This window comes from Dicentrarchus labrax, unplaced genomic scaffold (genome assembly GCF_905237075.1).
Source record: "Dicentrarchus labrax unplaced genomic scaffold, dlabrax2021, whole genome shotgun sequence".
Taxonomy (NCBI): domain Eukaryota; kingdom Metazoa; phylum Chordata; class Actinopteri; family Moronidae; genus Dicentrarchus; species Dicentrarchus labrax.
In genome coordinates, this window is record NW_026136703.1 from 19,156,941 (window position 1) to 19,182,610 (window position 25,670).

The 25,670-nt window shown below is 41.5% G+C and overlaps 1 protein-coding gene and 1 non-coding gene across 2 annotated transcripts; one reads left to right on the plus strand and one right to left on the minus strand.

The window, feature by feature from the left end:
- Positions 1–79: 79 nt before the first annotated feature.
- On the minus strand, positions 80–23,005 carry crip2 (cysteine-rich protein 2). The gene is made up of 8 exons (XM_051389635.1): positions 22,837–23,005; positions 10,163–10,257; positions 5,606–5,663; positions 4,808–4,939; positions 3,301–3,369; positions 3,029–3,123; positions 1,823–1,880; positions 80–1,547 (listed from the first exon to the last, which is right to left on the minus strand). Exons 1-8 carry the CDS (start codon positions 22,877–22,879, stop codon positions 1,480–1,482), a joined length of 618 nt encoding a protein of 205 aa, XP_051245595.1. The 5' UTR covers positions 22,880–23,005; the 3' UTR covers positions 80–1,479.
- Positions 23,006–23,575: 570 nt separating this feature from the next.
- On the plus strand, positions 23,576–23,647 carry trnae-uuc (transfer RNA glutamic acid (anticodon UUC)). The gene has a single exon. It is a non-coding gene; the product is annotated as a tRNA-Glu (tRNA).
- Positions 23,648–25,670: the final 2,023 nt, after the last annotated feature.

The window sequence follows — 25,670 nt, forward strand, 5'->3', positions numbered from 1 at the left end:
TAGTGTTTATTTATTGCAATCCATGAACAGAAAAAGGGAGTTTAAACTCACATAATAATAAATCGTAAAAACACAGACGAAGAGTTTCTGAAATATTTATTTGAGGGGGATTAAAAAGACAAATGCAGCAGCAGGGCTGAAGTGCAGCGTTTCAGCTCTACAAACAGTGTCTATGAAGCCCTACGATGTAACACAGGTAATAAACAAACACGGTAACAGTCATACAGTAATACTAAGATGCACATTCTTCTTTCCAGAATGACTTGTCTGCAGTGCCTCGTCTGTTTCTACAAGCTAAGCTACTGTTTCTGCTAATGGCAAAACATATAATACTTCAAATAGCGCATCATCTCTCGGAAAAAATAAACAGCAGGGTTATTCCTTTTGAAAATAACAATAAAAATTATGATCGTAGAGATTTATACAGCTTACATTGACTCGTTTTTACCTCCATAATCATTCCCATACAGGGATAGTAGTACAATGTCTAACAATATTTTTTAAAAAGGCCTTGAATTAAAAGTAATAAATACATGTTTCTCACCCCACTCCCTTCCTAAAACTTAACCCCACTTTAAAAAATAGTATTAATGTATAACAAATGGGACAAGACATTTGTGTTATTTATTAGCACATTATTATCCAAATTTCGACATAAAACAGGGTTAACGTATGCTCGAAAGTAAAATAAATCGACTCAATACAGCCTTATGGATGTGTTCATGTAACAGTCGCCTGAGAGATCCACATTCCCACCTTCTTATAATATGTTAGGACTTTTTTTTATTTTAAGAAAAAAAGAGTTTCACTTTTCTCACATAAGGAATGTTGTCAGGCAGCCAAACTGTAAATATGGCGTTTTGTAAAATACAGATTTATTGGCAATGCGCTCCTGAGCACCACCTGTGCGTGCAGCAGCCTCCAAGGTGAAATTCCTCACTGGCTGTCAACACGTCACAGTCAACGCGCTGCACCTCTACCCACAATGCATCTTTCCACACACCTGAGAATCACTTTCCATCCCCACTTTTTTTCAAAACAGATAACCTTCAATCTTCGTTTCTTAGGGTACAAAATTGAAATATAAGACCTTCGTATTTTTTCTGCGGTGAAATTTAATGTGTGCACATACATTTATAAATGTGTAAACATGGCAAAAGATTATCTGAATGGTGCGTAATAACTTATAGAAATCGTGTGGGAATGCTGGAAGCGGGGGGTGCTGAAAGCTCTCCTGGAGCAAATACATATAACACATGTCTAAGCAATCTGAAATCATTCCTCATGGTGCTAAATCTGGTCCTGGGGCTGCCGGGAGTGGGTCAGAAGAAAAAAGGAGAAGGGAATCTGGAGCAGAAGGCTGGTTGTCTCAGGTATGGACGCACAGGTGGGGGAAGAGAAAAAACGGCTACAAATAATACTGTGGCTGATGGTCAGTGTTGCGTAGAGAAGAGGGATGAAGGCTGAGGGGACAAAGGTTCAAGGCTGGGTCACTGCACTGGGCTCCTTGTCATAGATGTAGCTGCCCACACCACCAGTGTTCACGCCTGGAAAAACCACAGGGACAGCAGTGGGTTGGTAAGGGGTTAAATAAAGAGGGTAAAGAGAAGGTACAACATGAGCAGGAGAGGTTGCAAAACATTTCCTGTACAGGCTGAAGAAAATCTGCTGTGTTGTAGACAACTTTTATGATGAAATGACTCTTGAGTAACACTCGTTGTGTGCAACGTGTGCAGCACGGGGTCAACAGCTCAGACATACGACATTCTGTTTTCAAGTGTAGCTGATAATTGGTGGGTTGACAGCACCACCTAGCGGTTACCTTTGGGCCCGAAGAGGACAGCATAGCAAGGTTTGTGGCAGTAGGGCTGGCCGTCATGCTGGAATGTAAAAGAAATATATATAATTAACACTAGAAAAGTAAATAAATGTGTTTTTTTCTGTCACAAAAGAGTCAAGGAACATTGCTTTGTCAAGACACAGAGGCTGAAAAGACTTTGTTATATGGTGACAGATTGAAAAGACTACTACAAAAGGGAAACTTTTATATATCCTGGTCTCAAGAATGATAAAGATTTCTGATCTTTTTCATGACATGAATTAGGTGTTGATTTTCTCACCACTATCCTACAGTCCTTCTGTTATAATCCTGTTCTATGTATGTTGATTTCAGTTGATATGTATGGTCTTGTATTTTGTAGCTATTAAAGCTTTTTAACCTTTCTTTGGGGGGCTTTTATTGCCTTTAATCAATGGTGACAGTGGTAGAGAGACAGAGAGGATGACCTGCAGCAAAGGGCCACAGGTCGGACTTAAGCCCATAGCCGCTGCAGCAAGGACGTAGCAGGTGAGCTATCAGGGCGCTCAAGGCTTTTTAATCTTTTGTACCTTGATGAAACAGTGACTTTTATTGGAACGAATCCCCCCTTTTTGTGAACATTGGTAACTTCTTTTAATTCATCACCCTTATGTTTATTGTATTTTCTCTATTGACTATTATATTTTTATGGGGTTTTTTCACGTTTTATTGTTGCTATTGTCTTAATTTTTAGCCTTGAAATATTTGATTTATTGTTGTTCATTTTTGTTTTTGTGTGTTGTTTCGGTTGTGCAATGTAAAGCACTTTGGGCTGCATCGTTTGTATGAAAGGTGCTATATAAATAAAGTTGACTTGGTTGCCTGCACATCGCTGTCAAGACCCAAGAAGCGCTTCCTGTTTTTAAACAGAGCATTATACCCTTAATGAGGCACACCAGTACAATCTAATGCAGTCCAATCCAACAGTGCTACAATAACATCTACTTTTACAAAGCTTGTAATGTTCAGTTTTTTAAGAAATGCGCAAATTCAGTTAGTTCGGTTTATTTACCTATAGTTAAAGGTTGGTGTTTCTAATTAAACCATCACTAACAATAACCTCAGTGCTAAGACATAAAACTGAACTAACACAACTAAAACACAGGCGTCATGTAAGTAACCTTCTTACAGTCTTTTTTTTCCTTCAGATTTTCATCTACTTTCTCTCACCTCTGCGTGGCTGCCAGGAGCCAGAGTCTTGCTGCACCTCTCACAGCGGAGGCAGGGTCGATGCCAGTCCTTACCCAGTGATGTCACCTTCTCAGCTATTGTGACAAACACACACACACACACACACACACACACACACACACACACACACACACACACACACACACACACACACACACACACACACACACCTGTGAGACACCATGGCAACCACTTTGCAAGTTCACACCTTTTCCCCTCAGCTTGTTTCCTGGAAGTGTGGAACTACTCACCAAAATACACCTTCTTGTTGCAGCGGGGACACAGGTTGGCCTCTCCGGAAAAAGTGGTGATGCTGCCAGCTACAGACACATTACAGACACATTACAGACACATTACAATGCTAGGAATTGGAAAAACTGAAAAGGCACGGCGAGGTAAACTGTCCATTGGGTGTGAAATCCAATGCATGAATACTGTAGGGGTAAAAAATGTGCTAAACAGCTTTTATATGTCTCAAGAAGGAATTATCGAGTAATGAGGCTAATTTTGCCAATTTAGATATTCTGTTTGCCAAGTTAAAAACGTTCACTCCCTCTTACAGAGGCCAATCATGAGCGCCAATGGAGGTTTTTTTAGCGTACGTGTAGCGCTGTGCTGGGAACTGCAGGTGGCGCCAAAAGGCAAAGACACAACCTCTTCACACAGACTCAACCCTGCTTAAAACAGAGACTCTAAATGAACAAAATAAAACTATTAACAGGATATAGAACAAAATGTCTTCTTTTTATGGTGGTTCTGTTGTATGACTGGCTGTAAGCTGTGATACAGAATGCTGCATTTTAATAAAATCACTTCTCCTCTTTCTGTTTGAGTAAAGTAAGTCGTAAGATCTCACGTCATCTGATAAGCTATTTTAAATTTCAGCCCCCCCACACACTGAAAGGATTTAGATTCAGAAAGGTAACAAAATCCTAAATCCCTGTTCAAGTATCTGTCGGGGATGTAAAGAATTTAAAGAAAGTATGCAATATCTCAAGTTACATTATTAAGACTGTTAAAACATTGTTTACTGCTGATGTCTACCTGGTTATATATTTTAAACCTAAAGTAAAATAAAATTCAATATAAGTAATATAAGAAGTTCCTCCATGCTCGTAACAATCTGTTATTGAATTCAGTTACATTTTGCCTGCAGCAGACAATCAGATTTCACTGTTAACTGATAAAGTAATATTTCATATATATATATATATATATATATATATATATATATATATATATATATATATATATATAATATATATATATATATATATATAAGTATCAACTGGAAAAAAGTAAAACTTTAGTCTTCTGTTCTGCCGTTCCTCAGCTTTCACGTCGCCTACACCCTCTGGGATTGGTCAGTTTTAACAGATTGACACCCACTTGAAATATCCAGACAATGTGGCTTTAAAACAACCAAGTGGGAGGAAAAGAGCCACTAACTGAAAACTGCACAGAGAAGATAAATCAACGAAAAACACCCATTTGTTCCAGCTGACATGGGATTTCCCAGAACACACACCCTATCTAAAACGTCTGAGAAAATCTTCCTCGAGTCCCGAAAGACTTCATGTATCGATGTTCTTATCATTGAGTCAGCAGCAGCTTTCCGTCTGACCTACAGCTTCGTGAAAACACCAAAATCTAAAGTGACAGGCACCTCCCTATCAAGTAGGTTTTTTTCCCCCGGCAAGAACCACAATGTACAGCACATGCAATATGAATATAAACTTGTTTTTACTTGTTGTTTACCTTTCGATGCTGCCTTGGGTGCAAACACTCGCTTCTCCTCAGCTTTGGGGGCTGAGTCCACACTAGTGGGAGACGGGTTGTTGTTGGCTGGAGTATCGTACACATAAGAGCCGGCTCCACCGATGTTCACACCTGAAAAAGAGTTGAAAAAACATCAGTAGTTGCAAAAAAAAAAAAAAAAAATAGGAGGAAATGTTAATTTGAGATCTGTACTGAAACATTATAACTGACTCCACTAAAGACTAAAAATAAATGACTGAGTGACTGAATAAATCAATAAATGTATAAATAAATCCCAAAGTAAATACATAAATAAGCATTTTAATAAAATAAATGCATAAATAAATATTCAATTCATAATTAAATAAGCATAATTTCAAAGTAAATATTGGTATCTGATCTTGCAGCGAGCTAGGAGCTAGCAGGTGTAACAGTCAATGAACACACAAATAGATAATAAATACATGTAGGTTTGTAAAAATGTAGAGATAAATTCAAGACATGTATTTGTTTATGTATTAAGGTCAGCATTTTGTTTATGTATTTACTTATTTATTTCTTCCTCCATACTAAAAACTCACATTTTCCTGTATTTAACCAGCTAAAAGTCTCAATACAGACCTGGCCAAGAGCAACAACAGAGTTACAACAATAAATACAAACATAAACAAACTAAGCCAACTGTCACACACTGCAAAATAATATATACCATATCTGGTTAGGATGCAGTAAGAGAGTAGTGGTAAAGATGGATAAACATAGTGTATGTGAATGTAAATAAAATGACGTGAATTTCACCTTTTGGCCCAAAGAGGGCAGCATAGCATGGTTTGTGGCAGTAAGGCCTTCCATCGTGCTGTGGGAGAGACAGAAAAACACAGTGACGAACAGATAAAACAAACTGACTCAATAGGCATTTAAGGATTAAAAAAACACCTGATGACGCAAAGGGGAAAATGCAACTGTGACGTGAGATGAGAAGTCATGTTTATCACACATTTTTCTGACATGATATAGTTTTGTTTTGATTTTTTTCCCATGGTTTTAAGAGGAGATGGAGTTATTGTGTCCTGACTGTTTCCATCTCAACACATAAGAATGACACCGGCTGTATCCGAGAAACAGGATTCTGTTGATGAGTTTAACGGCAAAACTTCAGTACAACCTACGCGTCTGTACACGCGTGACTGTCTGCCACCTGAGGGGCAGAGAAAGCCAGTCTAAGACATAGATGGCCTGTCGCTTGATGCATGCTGGGAAAGTGGCGGTCATTGCAGGAGCATGTGATCATCTTAGGGGGTAGGGGATCAGGGCTGAGGGCCAGGGTGGCCACTGGTCCAGAGCCTAATGCCCATAGAAGAGAAGAACCAAGCGAATGCCACGGGCATGACGCCAGGCACTGGGTGGTAAGGACAAAAAAGGGGACATACTACCCACAATCCCTTCTGCTTTGGCCACATGAGCTCCTTTTCCCCAGAAGACGGTGTGGCAGAAAAAAAAAGGATTGTTCTCTCACCTTTAATAATGCATTACCCGTGACAGGATCAGCTACTGTTAAAGCAGCAACGCACTCCGTTCACACGTCCTGTTTGACATTTATGAGATCCGTGAAGGTTTGGGTGCCGATGCCAATCCGTGACTAAGCACTGATGACTTTCTCAGGACAAGACACACAGGGCTTCATTGTCAAGTGAACCCGAGTAGGGCTGTTAACAGTCGGCTGTGCAGTATTCGCTGTGGCTCCGGTTGTGAGACATCAAGAGACAGAGGGACCCTAAAAATGGATTATCCATCAATGCACAGCCCACTCTCTTCCCAGCTGTTCATTTCCCACATCCTGACACCGAGATCTGTCTTCTCCCATCTATTTGTCTTTTCTTTTTCCTGACTTCCTCCTTTCCTCATCCTCCTCTTGAGGATGTGGTGCTGTGCATGTTCTAGGACAGTGGTTCCTGACCTCTTTGGCTTGTGAAACCCCTTCAAACAAAGCCCTGTTTTGTTGTGACCCCTCGTCTGAGGTTAGGGCTTTAAGCTGGGTACTTTCACCAAAGAGTTGTTTTTCCTTCTCAGATTACACCATTTGAATGAGGCATAATTGCTGCAAATACACCGTATTTCACAAGAAAATAATCAAAAAAGTTGGAAAAAAGAAACACTTTGGTGTAACAGCGATGTATTTTTTTACAGGGGGAACTCGATTTCTATCAAAATCTGTTTATAGGTCTTGGGAGGACTACTGGATATGAGAAAAGAATAACAGTACAAAGCCTTTTGTGGCTCTAGAGGGAGTTGAATGGAATCTGATAAATGTCACTTGAGTCAGCAGTAGAAGACTATAAATGTAATTTATTTACTTTTTGAAGACAAACTGTGCTAATCAGGTGCTAAAAGTGAATACAACCCTAATCTATTAGGGTCAACATTGACAGCTCTCTGCCACCAGCCCCAGGAAGCTGCTGCCCTCCCCCTTTGGCCCACAGAGGACAGGCTGCAGTGGGCTTCATCCGGCCCCCCAACTCCTTTTAAAGAAGCAGTATTGCTCTGAGGGTCAGAACCTTTTGGATACCAGGCTTGTGATGACATCAAACACCCTCCCCGACAAAAACCACAGTCCCTTTTACACGCTTCCCTGTTTTTTTTATTTATTTTATATGTACCACCTCTCAGCCTTACACTGTTTCCATGACGATGATCGAGTATTGAGTTTTCGCCTACTAAAGTCCGGCTCATGGCCGGCGCTGAAGCCCGGGGCGGGATTTGGATGCTGTCCATGGAGAGAGAGAGAGAGAGAGAGAGAGAGAGGATGGCCTAGGGAACATGGGCCTCAGAGAGATTGTGCGACTACATTACTGTAATCATGCAGAGATTAAACTGCATCCTTTCATGTCTGCAGGGAAATTGCTTTTGTGTACAAAAGATGCTGAGATCACATCCTTTTTGTGTTGAGAAAAGAGCGGGAGATTCAGAAAGGTGTGTGTGTGTGTGTGTGATATTCACCCATGTACAGAGAGAGCGAGAGGGTGAGAATTTAATTGACTGCGGAGTAGTGGAAGGCAAAAAAAAAAAAGAAGAGCATAATAAGAAAATCCCCAGGGTGAAGGTGCCGGATAGTGAGCAGCACACACAGTCGGGGGAATCTATGTTGAGACGTGATACTGCCGTGTGATTGCGTAACACACAGAGGGAGGAAAAAAAAAAAAAGGCAACTCATCTGGTAACGCTGTGGGGGTTAATATTCCCACAGGGACGACTCATATTGACAGATGCAACCAGACACACAACAAGGCCGGAAGAAGGGCATGCACTCAGCAATTTCCTGTACAAAATGCACAAGTTCTGTGAAGTGAAATAAAAAAGGGAAGAACTTAATATCTCTATTAAGTGAAAAAGACACTTGAAAAAGATCCCTCTTCCAGTCTAAAGACCCGGTGACACCAGCTTTTAAAATGGATTCGCTCGAAGGGGTGAAGTTCAACCAGGGTGGGAAATTAACTTTTTAAAAGCGTCCACCAGCCGTTAAGTGTTCAAATTCACCGCCCACTCAATAGTATTCATTATTTCAGCCACCGTTACGTTTTACCAGCCTTCGCCACCCTGAGTTCGAGTGAAGTTCGGCACATTAATTGCCATCGCTGACCAAAGCAAACCTCCTCAATTGTGCCGACTTTTGGGTGAACGACGAGTCCTAAATGGAGGAAGCTACCGTGACACCGCTTACTTTTATTTAACTTCGTCTTTAATGTAACATTTTCCACTGAAGAAGAATGGTTTAAGACAGGAGTCAAATGGTACAAAAACATCTACTTGAATACCTGTGTGAAATTATTGATGGAAATTATTAAACACAATCCTGAGAACAAACATGAAGGACTAACAGCATCTTCCTAAATAGCTAGCATGGTAGTGGTTGCCAACAATTGTTCACAACAAGCCCTGCGTGTAGTCCCTACATCTCCAAGTGCCTAGAACCAGATATTCATTTAACTGCCTTGGCGTAAACTACACATATTTTAAGGGATTTTAAAGAAAAATAAGCTATATATGAGAAACAAATATAGATAATAAAGTTTCCTTAAAGCATAAACATGTGACATGGTTGGTATTATTCATTGAGGATTCTCTGTAGGGACAATCTGTCAATAAGTCAATACTTGACTTCCCCTTGTTACATTTCACAACAACAGTCAATGAACTGTACAGAAACAATGGCATAGAGTTTGTTGACCTTTGACCCGGTGTGAGCAACACTACTGTACTGACATATGTTATAAAGAAACATAACCACCTAAAATAGAAACTGCATTAATAGATAAAAGCTTGTGAAGTCAATTCAACATGCTAAGCCATTTAGTGGACACTTTTAGCCACAGTGCTGCACAGCATCACTGAGTGCATATAATGCTGGCATGAATGGGCTCAGTGGGAAGTGAACTCCTGCCCCAGGCAATGTTAGTGATGTGCTCTATGTTCACCGCCATATCACTGCCCCAGTTGCAGAGTTAAAACCTATATATTGTATATTTCCTTCAGAATTTCACCATTCATTTACATAGTGTGAAGCTATTCTGAGCAACGACTGGACAATTTGTGTTCAATCCCTGCTGAAGTGTCTTCAAGCAAGAAGCTGAACCTGTAAATATGTGGAAATTTAACCTCTTTGAGTTTTGGACTGTTGACATGAAAAAAGCCATTTGGATACATCACCCCCAGAAACTGTGATGGGTACATCAGCTAATTGATTAATCATAAGAATAAGAGACAGAATTAAACATTTTTGAAAATAAAAAAATGGAAAAAGGATTGAGATCTTTTAATAAAGTAAAAATTTTCCACGTTCCCAATTAAAAGTACAAACAAAGTATTAGCAGCAAAATGTGTTAGATTTATGATTAAATATATTTAATTGGAATATGATTATTTATATTTAATTGGAATATTATTAAGCTATGATAAGAAAATTGTCCATTACATTACACTAAATGCTAATTTGCCTTTGGTATTTTGGAGACCGTTTAAACAGTAACATTAATGCATTACTGATGTAATAATGTGTGTGAAGCATTTTATTGTCATCATAATTTAATTAAGGAGTTTAAGTTGACAGTTTTTATAGACTTACTGTTAATTTACCACAATGAATCCTAGTAACTAAAGCTTTGAAATAAATGTACAATAGTGGAGCAGGAAGCACAACATTTCCCTCTATTCTGGAAGTAACGTACCTGAGTGGCTGTACTTTGTTACTTACCGCAGCACTAGAGTCAGATTTCACAACCTCACAATTATTATCAGATACATTTCAATTCCAGCCCTGAAGTGACAGTATTGTACGGCTGCTGGTGGTGTGTTACTGACCTCAGCGTGGCCTCCGGCGTTCAGGAGCTTGTTGCAGCGGTCACACTTGAGACACATCTTGTGCCAGTCCTTCCCCAGTGATGACACCTTTTCAGCTGCACATGAAAGACAAAAGACAGAGGTGGAGAGGGAACGGGGGTGGGGGTGAGTGCAAACATTCACATAAAGCAGCATTTATATACATTACGACGAACAACGGTCTTTATTCTCTCCATCGATTGTGTCGGGCTTTGTGCGTATATATAATGTGCCGTTCAAATCACTCATCGCAGGGGAGGAATGACGTCCCTCATTGCTTCACTCTTTCAGAATAAGGATGAGCTTGTGCTCTGTGGCTGGTCTGATGTGTCCTGGGGGAAATCCTGTCATCGTGCCAACTGAGTGATTGTGGGGGTGGGGTGTGGTGGGAATACTGGGAATGCCTGTGTGCCACATAGGATGCAAGGATGATGTCATTGCGGGATAGACAGACAGTGGCGTGAGTCCCAGTCCAGCTGGAGCAGCAGGGGTTGCCCACATCTAACCCAGATCCTTTGTGTTACTCCTCAAAACATACAAACACCCCTCTCCTCCCCCCAGTTTACAGTATAACCATCCTGCTGCAGACAGCCCTTCAACCCCATTGCTCCAGTCTTGCAAAACCGGCCCCTCCTCCAGACAGGCAAGGGACCCTAATTATACCCTTACCAATAATAAACCCCTGCTGCTTCCACACAATGGGCCCTAAGGAGTCGTGCAGGCAGCAGAGGAAACACCTTCTCTTATCAAGGCAGGGCACAAATAGCCGGATACTGGAGTCTGTTTCCTACATACCCTCAGTCAAAAACACACACAAACATACGTACAGACACACACACATACACACAGCATGTATGCAGACATATAGACGATTACTTCCTCTAGATGCTTTCCCATATGTACCGCAACCTGTAAAAGTACTTTCAAAGTCCTGTATCAGCATCATATCAGGAAGGAAATTAAATAAATGAAGAGTATGGAATGCAAATAACAAAAACACAGGAAAACAAAAACAAACCGGAAGACAAAACTATGACTGAATATGGACGTCGCACAAAGGATAACAATAATTTACAAGCTAGGAAAGATTTTTTTTTTTTTAAATCTATAACAGACTTTTCAAAACCAACTCACACTTTTAGCTTCAGTGCCACAAATCTTGAGATAAAAATGAGCAATAGGGAACTAATTCAGGTCGCAGTTAAGAGAGGACAAACATCCTGTGACAACCACGCGGATGTACAGCTTTTATAGATGTACTTTTATGGATTGTGTGTATTTTGGGATTTTCTGTAATGCTCCTGCGTCTTCTTTCCCCGTTGACCAAATTAATTTCTCTCTTTCGATAATAAAGTTAAATTTGATTTGATTTGATTCGACGTGAGTGACCGTGTTATGGGTATCATGTGTGGAAAATGCTTCTCCAGGATTTAACTATTCCCTGCAGAGGTTTCTGTTTACTCTCCAATCAGTTTCACTGTCAGTCCCTCCCTGTCAATTACAGCACTGAGACAAATGGCCAACAACAAGGCCCTGGAGAATAGCTGGGGACCTCCCATCAACACTTGCAGAGCAGAGGAATGCTGACTTGGACATAGCACACTGGCGGAAATGGGAACTCACACTTAAAGATACTGTTATTCAGAGTAAAAAGCCTCCAATAAATCACTTTTTAAAATCAATAAGCTGCTCTTAAATCAAGAAGATGGCCACAAACCCCCCCACTCCACCACTAGAGTTAAAAGGAAATGTATGAATGGGACAAGTAGCTTTTGTTTGTCTAACCTGCTATATAACCCCTTACATACCAGCTGACACTTCAACTATTAACAGTATGCATAGTTCACTGCTGCTTCAACTTTAAGTTTAATTTCTATTGCAATCGTTTACGGTTCAACTGATATTTATTTCTTATTTTACACCTCAACTGCTTTTACGGTTAAGACATCTACTGACATTTCAGCTACTTCCATCTGTTACATTTTGACTGACAGTTCAACTACTTTCAGAGCTTAAACTTACAATTCAACTGCCTACAGCGCTTGAACTTGAAATTAAATGTTCAAATGCTAAAGGCAATTACAATTCAACTGACTTCAACCGCCTGCCCCGCAGTTTGAGAACCAAGTAAACTATAAACAGTTCAACTGCTTTCATCTCGTACACCTCAACACAGTTGAGACATCTACTGACATTTTAGCTCTTAAAAACTCACACTTCTCTTGCTTTCAGCTCTTGATCTTCAACTACTTTTCAGCATTTACATTAAAAAAGACAATTCAACTTCCTACAGTGAAGCTAAAAACTGATGTCTAACACTTCAACTATTAACACTGTAAACACTATTTTAATTGCTTTAATTGTTAACAACTCCACCGACAGTTCAACTGCTTTCATCTGCTGACAGCTCTTATTGTGAAGTTGACAGTTCAACTACCTACAGTACTTGAACAGTAATTTCTTACAGTTCAAATGCTTTCGGCTCCTACATTTCTTTCAGTTCTTCAACAATATTTAAAGACATTTCAAGACCTGTTGAGATGTGTGCAACTTTCAGCCTAAGCAAGCACTTGAATTTTCTTCAGTAAATTTAGCCTTTTCTAGGATCTTTTTAAATTAAAGAGTCGTGACAAACCTTTAAACACATTCACAAGATGTTTAAACAGAGTCTAAATGGAACCAGCAGGGGATTAACCTGTCTGTTCTGAGTCTAAGTGTGTGTGATTTATTTCCTCCTAAATTTGAGGATATCCACATACCTCCTGACACCTCTACAGAGTTAAAAATACTGTTAGTGTATCCTCAATATTGTGCATTTAGTGTGTGTGTGTGCGTGTATGTCCATGTCATTGACTGGCTCATGAACACGACACACCTCCAGACAGATCTGAAAAGCCAGCGTATGAATGGAAACAGACGTCAGAGCCTCTGCAGTATGTCCTCATTCCTCTGTACACGAGTCCGTCTGTGTGTAGTAACAAAGTCCAGTGTTTAACAGCTCCCTGTTTTAGAGGGCAGTTGTTATTGTAAGACGGGTGAGCCTGTCTGTCTGTATTACGTGTTGTGGGAGTTATAGAGTGGGGGAGGTGGAGGGGATCTGCTTCTGGCCCAGATGTTTATACCCCCAGCTCCAAGCAATATCTTTATTATCCTTCATATAGCCCCGACCACGGGAATTAAGCCAGGATATATGCATTTAGGTTGACATTTTTAGATGCATGCAAAGATTTGTTTTAATAAATAAAACAACTGATGAATAGAAATGATGCAATACAGTTCTTCGTCTCCCATAATAGTAAACGTGTGGGCACAAATGAGGTGACAGAAATGCCGCCGAGTCTTCCTCTACCTCATTACAGGAACAACCCCAGGGTAAATGCACCCACTTACGTAAACAAACAAGCTCCTGTTTACAGGGAAGTCTCTCCGGATATTCACATCTACACTGTCAACATTGATGACGGTGTGCCAAATCCTTTTAGCCAATTCTCTCATGACAGCCTGCTATTTGCCTCACTCTATTGCACATAACAAAGGATTCCCCTGTGATTTGATGCAAACGGTGGGACAGCTTTGGGGGAATCACTGCTGAAGACTTGTAGTACGTCTCACATTACACTCCCGTGTCTGTCTGTTTTTTGTGGTTAACCTACTAAGTGATATCTCAAATTAAGTAATTCTAGTAAATCGGGATTTTCCCTATCGCCTGACACAAAGACCACCTCGCTTTAATATTACTAAAAACATTAAATAGAACATCGTTGGGATAAAAGAGCAGAGTCAGAACCAGGATGGATTACCGTCTCAGGTAAACAATTTCCTGGGGGAATCAATCCCTTCTGAATCCAAATGATGAGCTCCATCCATGGGCTTGGATGGAGCTCATCTTGGAAGTTAATGGAGCCCAAAAAAAGTCAGCAACCACAACAGATGACTGCGACAGGCTCAGACGATTCTATAGAAAATAGACGTTTTTGAATGGATTTGCTTTGAAGATTTTTTTTGAAAATTAGATTTTCATATGAGGACATTATTGAAATCACGTTCAATTAAGATAAATGTCCAGTGTTCATATTAAATACTGACTGTCAGGCGATGTTACTGCAGGAAGAGCGAGCTCCAGACGAGAGGATGAAAAAGTAAAAATGAAACAGCGCTGGTCAGAGGTCATGATCACCGAAACCATATGATACCTGCACGACTGTAAGCTGCTTAACTTAATTTGTAAATTCCTGGTCTAAGCTCTTCAGTCTGCGGTTGGCTTCTCTGATTGCATTGTCAATATGGTTTTAAATCACTGAGACAGCCTGCTGCTGACTCCTCTCTGTGATTTAGCCTCAGTGTTTACAAGTGCTTGGTTTCAGTGATGTGACTGAACATTAACCAGAAGGAGAGGAGGCAAAACTCAGTGTGTTTTTGCTGATTTTGAAGAGGTCTGCGTGTGCACATCAATCAACTCAACCCACAAAAAACATGTTGTTAGAGGCTTGCTCGTGTGATAAGATGTGAGGAAACATGATAACGTGTGCAGAAATGAGTGCCTTAAACTGTGCACTGCACCACCTGATGCACATGAACACAACCTCAGCTGTGGCACTCCACCCACCTCTGCACAGTTAAGTTGATTTGGAGCCAGGAAATTACCAAACGGCCAGCAGAAATGGCATTAGGGCAGCATTAGCGCTAGTACTGGCATGAAATTAAGGCGCAACATCTCATCTAAACTTTATACTCAAGGCATGAGTAAGTGATTTAGGTGCTTTTACCTTGCTAAATGGAAAAACCATTGAAAATCGTGAATGGCTCATACTTTCTGATTTAATAAGGTCAGATATATTTACACTTTATGCAGCACTGGGTCCGGCCATAACGGATGTCATAGCTGCAAACATACTTTGAACATCTGTAAAAGACCATAGCTAATAAGAGAGCACAGCTTTCCTTTAAGATGGGGGAAATTTTATTTTGAAAAGCTTTTTTTCTGTTCTAATGACATATCATCCTTGATATCAGCCCATACGATAAAGATTAATCAGGAGATGACACAAAAGCATTAGATAGGGCCAGTCGTGGTCTTTGATGAAGAGACATCTTTAATTGGGCCTAAATAACAGTCATAAGACATCTAATGCAAAAGGGTAAAAACAGCAATTCAACATCAAATAGATCGTAATATCATTGAAAACGAATGACTCATGTGATATTCCAGCGGGTGAGAGTATTCGTTCTGCTTGCAAAGATAGACGTACATCAGAGAACTTCAAACAAGGTTCTAATTTGATTCTTTTTTTTTTTTTTTTCTGTTACATGATTCACTTACACTTCAGATCATATTAAGAGTGAAACCAATTATTTCTCCCGTGTACAGACAGTCCGCGAGAGGAGCAGCATGGGAGCGGGCCTGTAGCAAATGGTCTACAAACACACTGTAATTGGACAGAACATTAAGCAACAGAACTTTAACAACCAGTCTTCAGAGGGGGAAACATTAATGGCCCCATTTTCTCCAAATGACTTAATTATGGTTGCTTAATTGTGAACAGTGACAGGGCAGCTGCGACCGAACCAGCCGGCGATGGACTGAGATTCACCCCGGGTCAGGAGGAAATCTGCCCTCTCTGTCTCATTTAAAGTCTGAAGAAGTCACAACAGATAAACAAGCACTAGTACAAGTACTGAACAACATTTAGACAGCTGAGCTCCCAGCATGCAACGTGGCAGGAATGTCCGTGAGGGGGAGGGAGGAGGGGGGGGGGTTGGTTTGGGCTGTGAAATCTCATATGGGTGCTCTCTTATAACTCAATAATTCGATCAGGGTGCACCTAGGGGGAAATGTAATGCGTTTGACGAAGAGGACGACGCTGCGTCCACTTCTTTGGCGTGCTGCGGGAGGAGATAAAAACCAGCAGCGACTGTAAAAGGCGGCTCTTTCTGCTTGTGTACCGGCTCGTGTGTAAAGTGTACATACACGTGATACACTTTAATGAAGCAAAAACGTACAGTTTATGACTGTAAACTCAATCACTTTGTGACACACAAGGCTGATGTTAACTGAATGCATTTTGAAAACAGACATCCAAATCACGCAGCTTATGAACGAGTCTCTTCATGACGCTCATGATGTAACCGATGTTATTGTAAATATCTCTAAATCACAGTTGGCTGGATTCTGTTCCGTAGCACCCTCTGGTAACGTGGACCCATCTGTTCAGCTCTCGCCACAATAAACCCATCCAAAACACACTCATAAAGCAAAAACACACACACATAGATGCACACTGCCCTCTCCCCGTCCTCTTTCTCATTCGCTTCATCTATTGGTGACAGCTGAGTCCACGCGGGTGTGTCTTTTTTGGGGCTTTTGTCACAGCAGTGTGATAATTGCAAGTCCTAATAAACACCATACACCTGACTGACTGACTGGCTGACTGACTGACTGGAGGCCCATAAGGCAAAGCAGGACCCACACATGGGAGGTGCATTAAGTAAAGAAAAAACCTGGCTCAAGAGAAATGTACGAAAGGAAAAAACAAGCAGCCTGTGTTTCCTTCTTCGCATCCTCTGACTTTTCTGCTCTCTGGAGCACAAACACCCTCAAGGACTTGTGACCTTTCACTTAACTTCACCAGACAATCGACATTCAATCGGGCACACAGGGGGCATTCAACCTCACTGAGGGAAGTGACTTTGAAGGAGGAAGAAGTTGTGCATTAAACAAACTCATCTGTCACATACTCAACCAACAGTATCTCTTGGGTGTTGGGGTTTGGGGATTTTGTTTGATATTTGATCAATCTTGATGATTTTAACAAGTTTCATGTCCAAGAGGCATCGCCAAAGAGTTGGATGTTTACAGGCAATATGCCAGAACTGTAGAGGCCAAAACTATTATTGTTATTGATTAATCCTTAGCTTAATATGATAACTGTTACTTAATGAAATGCCATAAGGACTAAATTCTGAAAGGAAGTTCCCAGAGCACACGATGTCCTCTTCCAATTCAATTCATCAACAGGATTTTGTTTATAATGATATGTGAAACCAAATTCTCGCATTAGAGAAACCTACAGTGAAGTGATTCAGTCACTTGAGGGCTACAACTAACGATTATTTGAAATCACCAATACATCGGTCACAATTAATCCCATCCCAAATTGTTTTGTGTATAAAATGTCAGAAAATTGCGAAAAAATGTCCATTATAATTTGCTCGTGGTGACTTCAGTGAATTCACAGCCTTGGTTTGTCAAAACACAACGATATCAAACATAGAAAAGGATTGTCAGACCTTTTTCACAGCAGCCCTTTTTCTACCAATCATACAAATTAAGGTTCTGCTCCATTATGATCAGAGTGCTGCTATTGTGCATGTTGGCTCACTGGAAAGGCTCTGCTACACTAAATGGAACCTGTGTTTACCCTACTACACTACTATTTCATGTGAAAATGGCAGCTGTGAAAAAGGTCTATTGTGTAAACTGTAATATTCAACACTTGATTAATAATCTGAACTCGATAAGGTTTACAGGGATTTGAAAAAGAAGCACAGAATTTGAGTTTTAAAAGCTCATCCTGGACTGACAGTGAGTTGAGCCCCCGGCACCGGTGTGTTAAAACATTTGGATGGATTTGTTCGGGGTCGGTGTATTCGTGCAGCTCTCTCTCTCTCTCTCTGGTGGGGACCGATGCTACTAAGAGCCACTAGGAAACATGTACATTTGGATCCGTCTCTCCCTGTGGCTGATGCAACCCTGTGGCAAAACTTAGCTCTGGAGGTCGTCTGTCGCCTCAGCCAAGGCGAGGTTTCCTCCCCAGGCTTTCTCCCTTTCTCCCCCCCTCCCCTCTCTGAATAAAAGAGGCCGACCTCGTGAATCCTGCCGGCTGACGTAAATGGGGCTGCAGTTAACTCGCATCCTGTCTGCGCTGGTCAGAGGAGCCTCCAGGCAAACCGCTGCTCCACAGCTCCCTGCCTCAGTGACTTGTCTGCCCTCCCTGAACCCCTGGGACTGCTTGCCCCACGCTGCACCTCATCTCTAACCGGTCAGGACACTGTGTCCCGGCTACAGGGACTTCAAAAAGATCTAGTCTGCATGACTAACTTACAGAGTAGTGGACCATATCTTCAAACGAGGAAGCAGGACTGTCACACTAGAATGGCACCTTCAGATCCAGCCTTTGGTAATTGGATAATCAGCCCCTGAGGGGTAGACATCATATGACAGAGGCATAAAATGTAGATATGCTTAGGAGTAGACTGAGTGAAATCACCTGAGTCTTGTAAAGTGACGTTATAAAATCGACCGTGTCTACATGAGTGTGTGGTCAGGTGGAAGAGTTCCCTTAGAAAGTCATTTTTGATCGATGTATAGCTGTAACATAGCTAGAAATGTACGCACTACCTGTGTGTGTGTGTGTGTGTGTGTGTGTATGTGTATGTGTGTGTGTGACAGCTCTCTGACTGATCTCTGATTTCAGAACTTCTTCCGCCATGTTTCTCCAGTCTGTCAAGTTAAATATTTCTAACTTGCTTGGTAGCATATTTGCTTCAGTTTGTACATTGGCATCTTTACACTGACTTTACATCTACTCTCCAGGGACTACAGAGGATAGAGACCAGGTTAGATTGTAAGTCTTTACAAGTTAGTACATGGAATCCAAGCTAGATGCAATTTAGGATTATGTGCTGCTCTTCAGTCGACGCTCTACAAACTGTAGAAGGATTTTCCTGTTCCAGTTCCAGTTTTCTTGTTTTTACATTTATTACAAAACCTCTGGTCTAATTCTATCTCCTTTCTGATTTATCATCGAATTTGCTGCGTTTTGTCCAACATGCTTCCAGTAAATCGTCTTTTAGGCTGGTCTTCAGCCTTTATTGGAAGTATGTCCTCCTGGCTGTGCACCTGTACAAATATGACTCTTAAACAGGCAAAACAGATCGACTGTTTATTGCTGATAAATGCATAAATTATATCAAAAATGAAATTTGATATAATGAAAATCTTAAGATCTTTGAAGTGTGAGTCATTTGGATGAACTACAGACAACCAACTTTGATCCCTTGTGCCTCTGCTCTTATGTAAGAGGTCATTCTGCTGCAAGGTGGGATGGTTTCACCTGTGTTGGGAGGGCATGGGGGGGGGGCAGCCTGCCTTTCAGCACCAGGCTTAATGCCATGTCCATTAGGGGATCATATTTGTGCCTCAAAAAGGGCCCCTCATTATATGGCGCACAGTAGCTGGCAGGTTATGCAATGGCAGCAAGCAGGAGGCAACGACTCAAGAAATGATGTTACATAACTGACGAGGCACATTCACACAGCCCACTGGGCAGCCGAGTGGAAAACAGGGTACTCTAACGTTGACAGGAGGGGGAAGCATTAAAAAAAAAAAGGGTATTGTGTGGATGTTTGGGGTAAATGTGGGATAAAAAGGGGTGTGTGGGAAACGTGAATGCTGAGAGGACGAAGGTATTCTGCCTCTCTGGGAAGGACCAACGTGCACAGAGACAGAAAGAGCTTTGTGTGAATAGAGATGTCGTTTCTCATTATAATGCATGAGGCACTTCGAGAGTCTCCGTTTAAATAAAAGGCGAGCCATCTCACCCCATTTTCCCCCCTGTCCTCGTAGTTTTAAAAAAATAAAAAAATAAATCAGGGGAAGAGGAATTCAGGGCCTGAGGCAAGAGCAAGTGACTGAAGAAGAGGAAAAGAGAGCCAGAGTGAGAGGAATTGGTGAATGAAAGAGAGAGAGAGAGAGAAAGAGAGAGAGAAACTCACAGCAGAGTACCATTAGTTCCCATTAAAGTTCTCATTTATTCACTTAGCTGCACAAAGACGCTTTGCTCCCATTTGTCGTGCACAAGAGCTGAATCTGGGTCCTGAGCTGGGAGACTATGTGAGCCACGCTGTGTTCTGTCCAGCATGGACTCTCTATCGCACGCTAACATTGTATTTCCACTGGGCCTTGGTCACATGTCAGCCAATAGTCCCTGGTGTATTCTAAGCATCTCTGTCCCACAGGAACTAACAGATGTGAGGCCACAATGTGGACGCCGGGAATTTGAATTCAGCCAAAACCCTACAATTAAAAAGTAAGATGTTCCGCATTCTTTTAACACCAGCGACAACCGACGGTTTTCCCTGCACTTAAAGGGTTGTAGAAGCTTCACAGGCAACAAGAGTGGCAGTGGCAGTCAACATTTGCCTTTGGTGGCGATGAAATTGAACCATCGCCCCCATGAAACAGCTGTCCATTAAAAGTAACAGACGGAAAATAATACAAAAACGTTTCCCCTCACGAAACCCCAAAAAGAATCTTGCTCCCCAGACTGTGGCTCACCGCCGTTGTGTTTAATGACGTTGTTCTGCAAGAGTTAAAAAAAAAAGGAGGAGAGGAAAGTGTTGAGCGCCTTTTGCGTGCTAAATCCAATATTGGGCAACACCAGCTGGAGGACCAGGTGGGTAACTGCAGGGTGGGCCAATCACCGCTCCATACAGCGCACCACGAACCACCACCACCACAAGAAAGAAAATGGGAGCAAAATGGGGACGGGAAATAGACAATTTTCTGTATCAATAACACATGTGCTGGTGTAGATGAGAAGCAGGAGACTTTTTTTTTCCACTTTACACCCACTTTAACTGTTCTCCAGACCTGAAAACTCACCTCAACACAGGATCTCTTGCACTCTCTGGAGAGCAAAGTATGTAGGTGGAGCTGCTGAGCTCATTCTACAGCATCTAAAAATCACTAACATCACATGTTGATGCTTCAATCTGTGGGCAGCAGCACAGTCCGTGAAACTGTTCTCCCACCCCGACCTCTCCCCCGTGCCTTGTCATACGTTTCCCAGCCTCTCCCTCCCCCCCTTTTTGCAATGACATAAACTTCAATTATGTCATTAACACCTCCCCTCACTTTCTCCATCCTCCCTGGTTTTGCTGAAGCTGAATCCGCCCATGCTGGTTCATAGCAGCCGTTCATCATCCTTACAGTCGACTCAGCCCGAGGCGCTCGCCACCCATTAAGACACACCCCAACCAAAAATAAACCCATGCAAGGATGGATCTCAGTGTGTTACATAAAAAAAAAAAAAAAAAACACACACACACACACATCATGGAGGAGCTGTGACTCACTCGCTGCAGCAAATTAAGGCTACGACACAAATGAACACTCAGATGTGCACAAAATCTGCATGGGAGGAAAATAAATCTTATTTGTGCAGATATTGCTCCGTGTCACAGTGATTCTCTGGATCCATTGGATGAGCAGCAGCTGTGATGAGAGTTTGCTGCCACTCCTGTTACGTAAGAGGACTTCCATCCACTCACATAATTGATTTTGACCCCCGTGACCGCTTTGATGTGTGCTCTGAAGTGTAGAAAAGATCAGCGCAGAGGAATACATTCATTTATTTCTTTCGTTTTTTTTGTTTCCCAGCATATGGCCGAACATAAACACAGGATTATTCAAGGTCCAACAGGACAGCAGCATGTTCCCTAAAAATAAACTGAGCATCTAATGTGCAGCCTTCAGATTCAAGGCAGCAATGTAAATTTCTGTTTATCTTCACGACCTGAGCTCCTTTAATCCTCTACTTTGCTCGTCTGTGTGCATTTCTGTCACTGTAAACATCTGTTATAGTAAATATAAAAGATGCCATCGTCCTCCTTGTGGCTTAGTGTGACTCAAAGTCCCCCCCCCCCCTGTATTTGTTTTCAAGGATGCAAAAGATGCATGTTTACAGGTTTTTCTATCCCACTGACGCAGCGTGGTGTTGCTGTGCTCCTCTTGCGAGTGGGCAATCTCTGCATATGGCATTTCTACTCTCTTGGCAAGGGCTTCGATCATCATCAGCAGCCCTCCAAAGCCAACTGCCATGCTTGGATGTTTACCAAACGCAACAAATTAAAAATGGCACAGATCAGTTTGGAAATAAGATAAATCATTTATGCAGTTTTTTGACAGGGAATGTTTTCTCTCATGTACATTAAAAGTAATTTTATATATAATAAAAAGTAGAAATTTGTTGTATGTTTGCTCTAAAAGCTTTTGTTTACATTGACCCATTTGCCTCTCCAGCTTTTTGTTTTCCCAAAGTTTATCTCTGTGAATCATTTACATTGCCAGCAACTCTTTTCCTACAAAAAAAAGTGCCTAATCTAAGGAATGTTTTACTTCTGTGAGGAATTCCTTTAGGAAATGTAGGAAGGATTTACATTTTTTCCCCACTCCTGAACAATAAAAAAAAAAGCCTACAGCAATATTGATCTTTATGGATCCAATATTAAGCACAAAAATGCTTTTTATTATGCTTCTGTATGTTGTAAAATACTCTCAAACAGAGAAGGTAAAAGCGCACTTGTGTTTCCATTCAGAACTTCATTTGAAAAGTAGTCATTTTTAGCTCATGTAAATCTGTGATACAACAAAGCTCAGAGAAAGGGGTTTTTTTGTTTTACATTTGTAAATGAATTAACTATAGGCTTACAAACACTGTGGCACAAGTTGTCCCCAAAAAAACAAGATCAACCCCCTGTCAGGAGTATCTTATAGAGGCGGTTGAAGAGGAGGTGGAGGTGGGGGGGGGATCACCATCATGATTACCAAAAGTAATTACAAATAGGTGGGACTAAATAAAGCGGCCATCACTTACCGAAATACACCGTCTTGTCACACTTGGGGCACTTTGAAGCCATGGTCGTCGCGATGTTGTGGTTTCGAGTGAAAGCGAGCTGTGTTTGTTTTGTTGTTTGTCCGGAGCGGCGTCCACTTTCTCTTCGTCCTCCGGCAGCAAGTGTCCCGCTCCTGCTCACAGAAGCTGGGGGAGCATCTATTCAGTCAACGGCTCCTCATTTGCATAGCCACGCCCCCACCCGCCACGATTACCCGTACTCGAGCCCCCTTCACGGGTTGTGGGAAATGTCCCCACTTCATCGAAAATGTGGACGCAAAAAAAAAAAAAAGGTAGAAAACGATCATATTTTGGGGGAATTTCTGAGATTTAATGGCATTTGAATGCTTGTTTTTAGTGTTCTTTCTTTATTCTGCCTCCCTTAGCACATTTTTGTTGGAAAAGTATTCCTCAAACAGTAACTAGAAAGAAATTATTAGGGATGCAATAGCCCTTTGGCAAAGTATGCTGCCTAAAAAAATTTGCTTTAACTGATGAAAGCCTGAAAACTGAAAGCGAAAGACAGCAGATCACACACTGAATTTGTATGTTCTGAAGCTTTGGAGCTTTTTTTTTTATATAGGTTTTTGCCATGAATGTCCTGAAATCACAAAATCCAGTGAGAATCCATCTTGCAAATTGCCAGGCTTTAATCTATGCATTTGTGGTCCAACTACCATGGTAGGGATGGTTACTTTATGTCAAATAACAATGCATATATTCCCATATGGTCTAGCGGTTAGGATTCCTGGTTTTCACCCAGGTGGCCCGGGTTCAACTCCCGGTATGGGAATTAGCTCTCCAATTAGTCTGTTCGTCCTGATTGTCACTCACTGTCTGGTTCAAGAGGCAGCACTGCAGATGGCATTTGGCTCTATCATTTACCTGTCTGGAAGCAGCACACAACCTGTTACAAAGCACCATACGCCAAAACATACAGACACGTGAACAGTTTCTTCCCACAGGCCATCACTCTGACCAACAGTTGACTGCCCTGTACAATAACCATAGGACTCTTAATATCCACTGAACCTGAAAACCATTTATTACTTATTTTTCGTAATGTTGAAAATGCAGTTTCATCTACTCATGCTGTACATACTGTATGTACTGTATCTACAGTAGACTCCATCTACCCCATGTACATAAAGATACCTGCACGTAAAATATGAATTTCAGCATCCTTTGCACTCTGCACTATTGCATTATTGTCTACTGTCTACAAATGTTTGTTTATATATACGTATAAAATAATGTATATAAGTCTATGTCTATTTTGTTGAACTTGTTCTGTTTATGCTGTTAGTCTGTGTTTTGTACATTGAGAGAAATGTAAAACCGGAGTCAAATACCTTGTGTGTGCGCACTGCCAATAAAAGTGATTCTGATTCTGATGTAGTGTGTTGTATAAGATTATATAATGTAACCTTTGAGAAAAAAATGGAAATGGAAATGTGGTACCTGACTAATACTGATGATCAGTTTCATCAGAACTGGATAGTAGGCTATTTCTTTATTGAAAGAAGAGCGAAGAGCGGCAATGGCACGTTCACTGAGTTTTGTTTTTTTAAAGTGCCTACCCTTTTCCAAACAATTTATAGTGTTTATTTGTGGTAATTCAGAGCAGCTATTAACACTTAAACTTTCACATGACGTCACATACGGCCTAGTTTCTTTTAAGCATAATCCAGGCTTTAAAATCTTCATAGCTGTATTTGAAGTGGTAACTTTTACAAGCAGCACTCGAAGGCAGCATTTCTTTCTCTATGAGCCCAGCCTGTCTTCTGTCATAGCCAGCACTGGCCAGGCGGGAAAGCTTTTGGGCAAGTGGTGGGGCAGTTTCACTGGGACACATGCGCTCCCACTTCCCTTTCCCCCCTTTTTCCACAAGAGGAGTAGGAGTAGTGTTAGGTTGAATCACAATGCTCTCTTTCAGAGTGACTGACTCGTAGGAATTTGTTAGGCAAAGGAAGACGCTGAAACGTGGCTCTGGAGGATCGGCTTTCCCCTTAAGGAGACTGCTGGCTTCCTGACAAATTAGGCCTACCGAGGGAGACGGGTGGAGCTGAATAACAGCTTCTGAATTTCTCACAATCTGGGATGACATGTCGTTGTTGCATTCACTTATGATGACTAATTAAAAGACTCATTGACAAAATATTATCAGTTCCTCCAGCAGCTCTTTCTACTGGGCCTCTTTGAGAGTGACTGAGGTCATCTATTTCACACATTGGTGCTGTCTGGTCTGTCTGCCTAGTGACACAGCGCAGAGCCTGGTCCAGGAACAGACACTGATATTTCCCACATCTGTGTCCCGGCTGATTAGCACCCGTCAGCATGCCTGTAACCGGTTTCTCCTTATCTCTGAGCTCACTGTTTTAAAAGAAAATCAGTCAGGTGGAGACTCAACGGCCTCTTAAAGGGCAGCAAAAACACTGTGCACTGGGCAGCTTTTGGGCAAATCCTGATCAGGAGATGCTCAAGCAGATGTTTGATAGTGTTGTCCTACCCGGTGTACAGTATGGAGTCTTCCTGCCTCAAAGCTCACAGTGTGTGTTTCACAGAGGACATGAGTTCATTACCGTTCACCTCCAATTGTTTGCTGTGGTTGCAGGTTTGTTGCCAGTTCAGCTGCGGCGCACAATCAGACTCAAACCTGCTGAGAGAGGAGAGAAGGTCAAATATACTACAGACCGAAATGGAGACAAAGAGGAGGTAGGAGATTGAAACTGAAGGGCCAGTGTTCTCTGAAATCCTCGGCTCGCTGAACACATGCGATAAAGATGAAAGGAGAGGTATATTATTCCCCACTATCT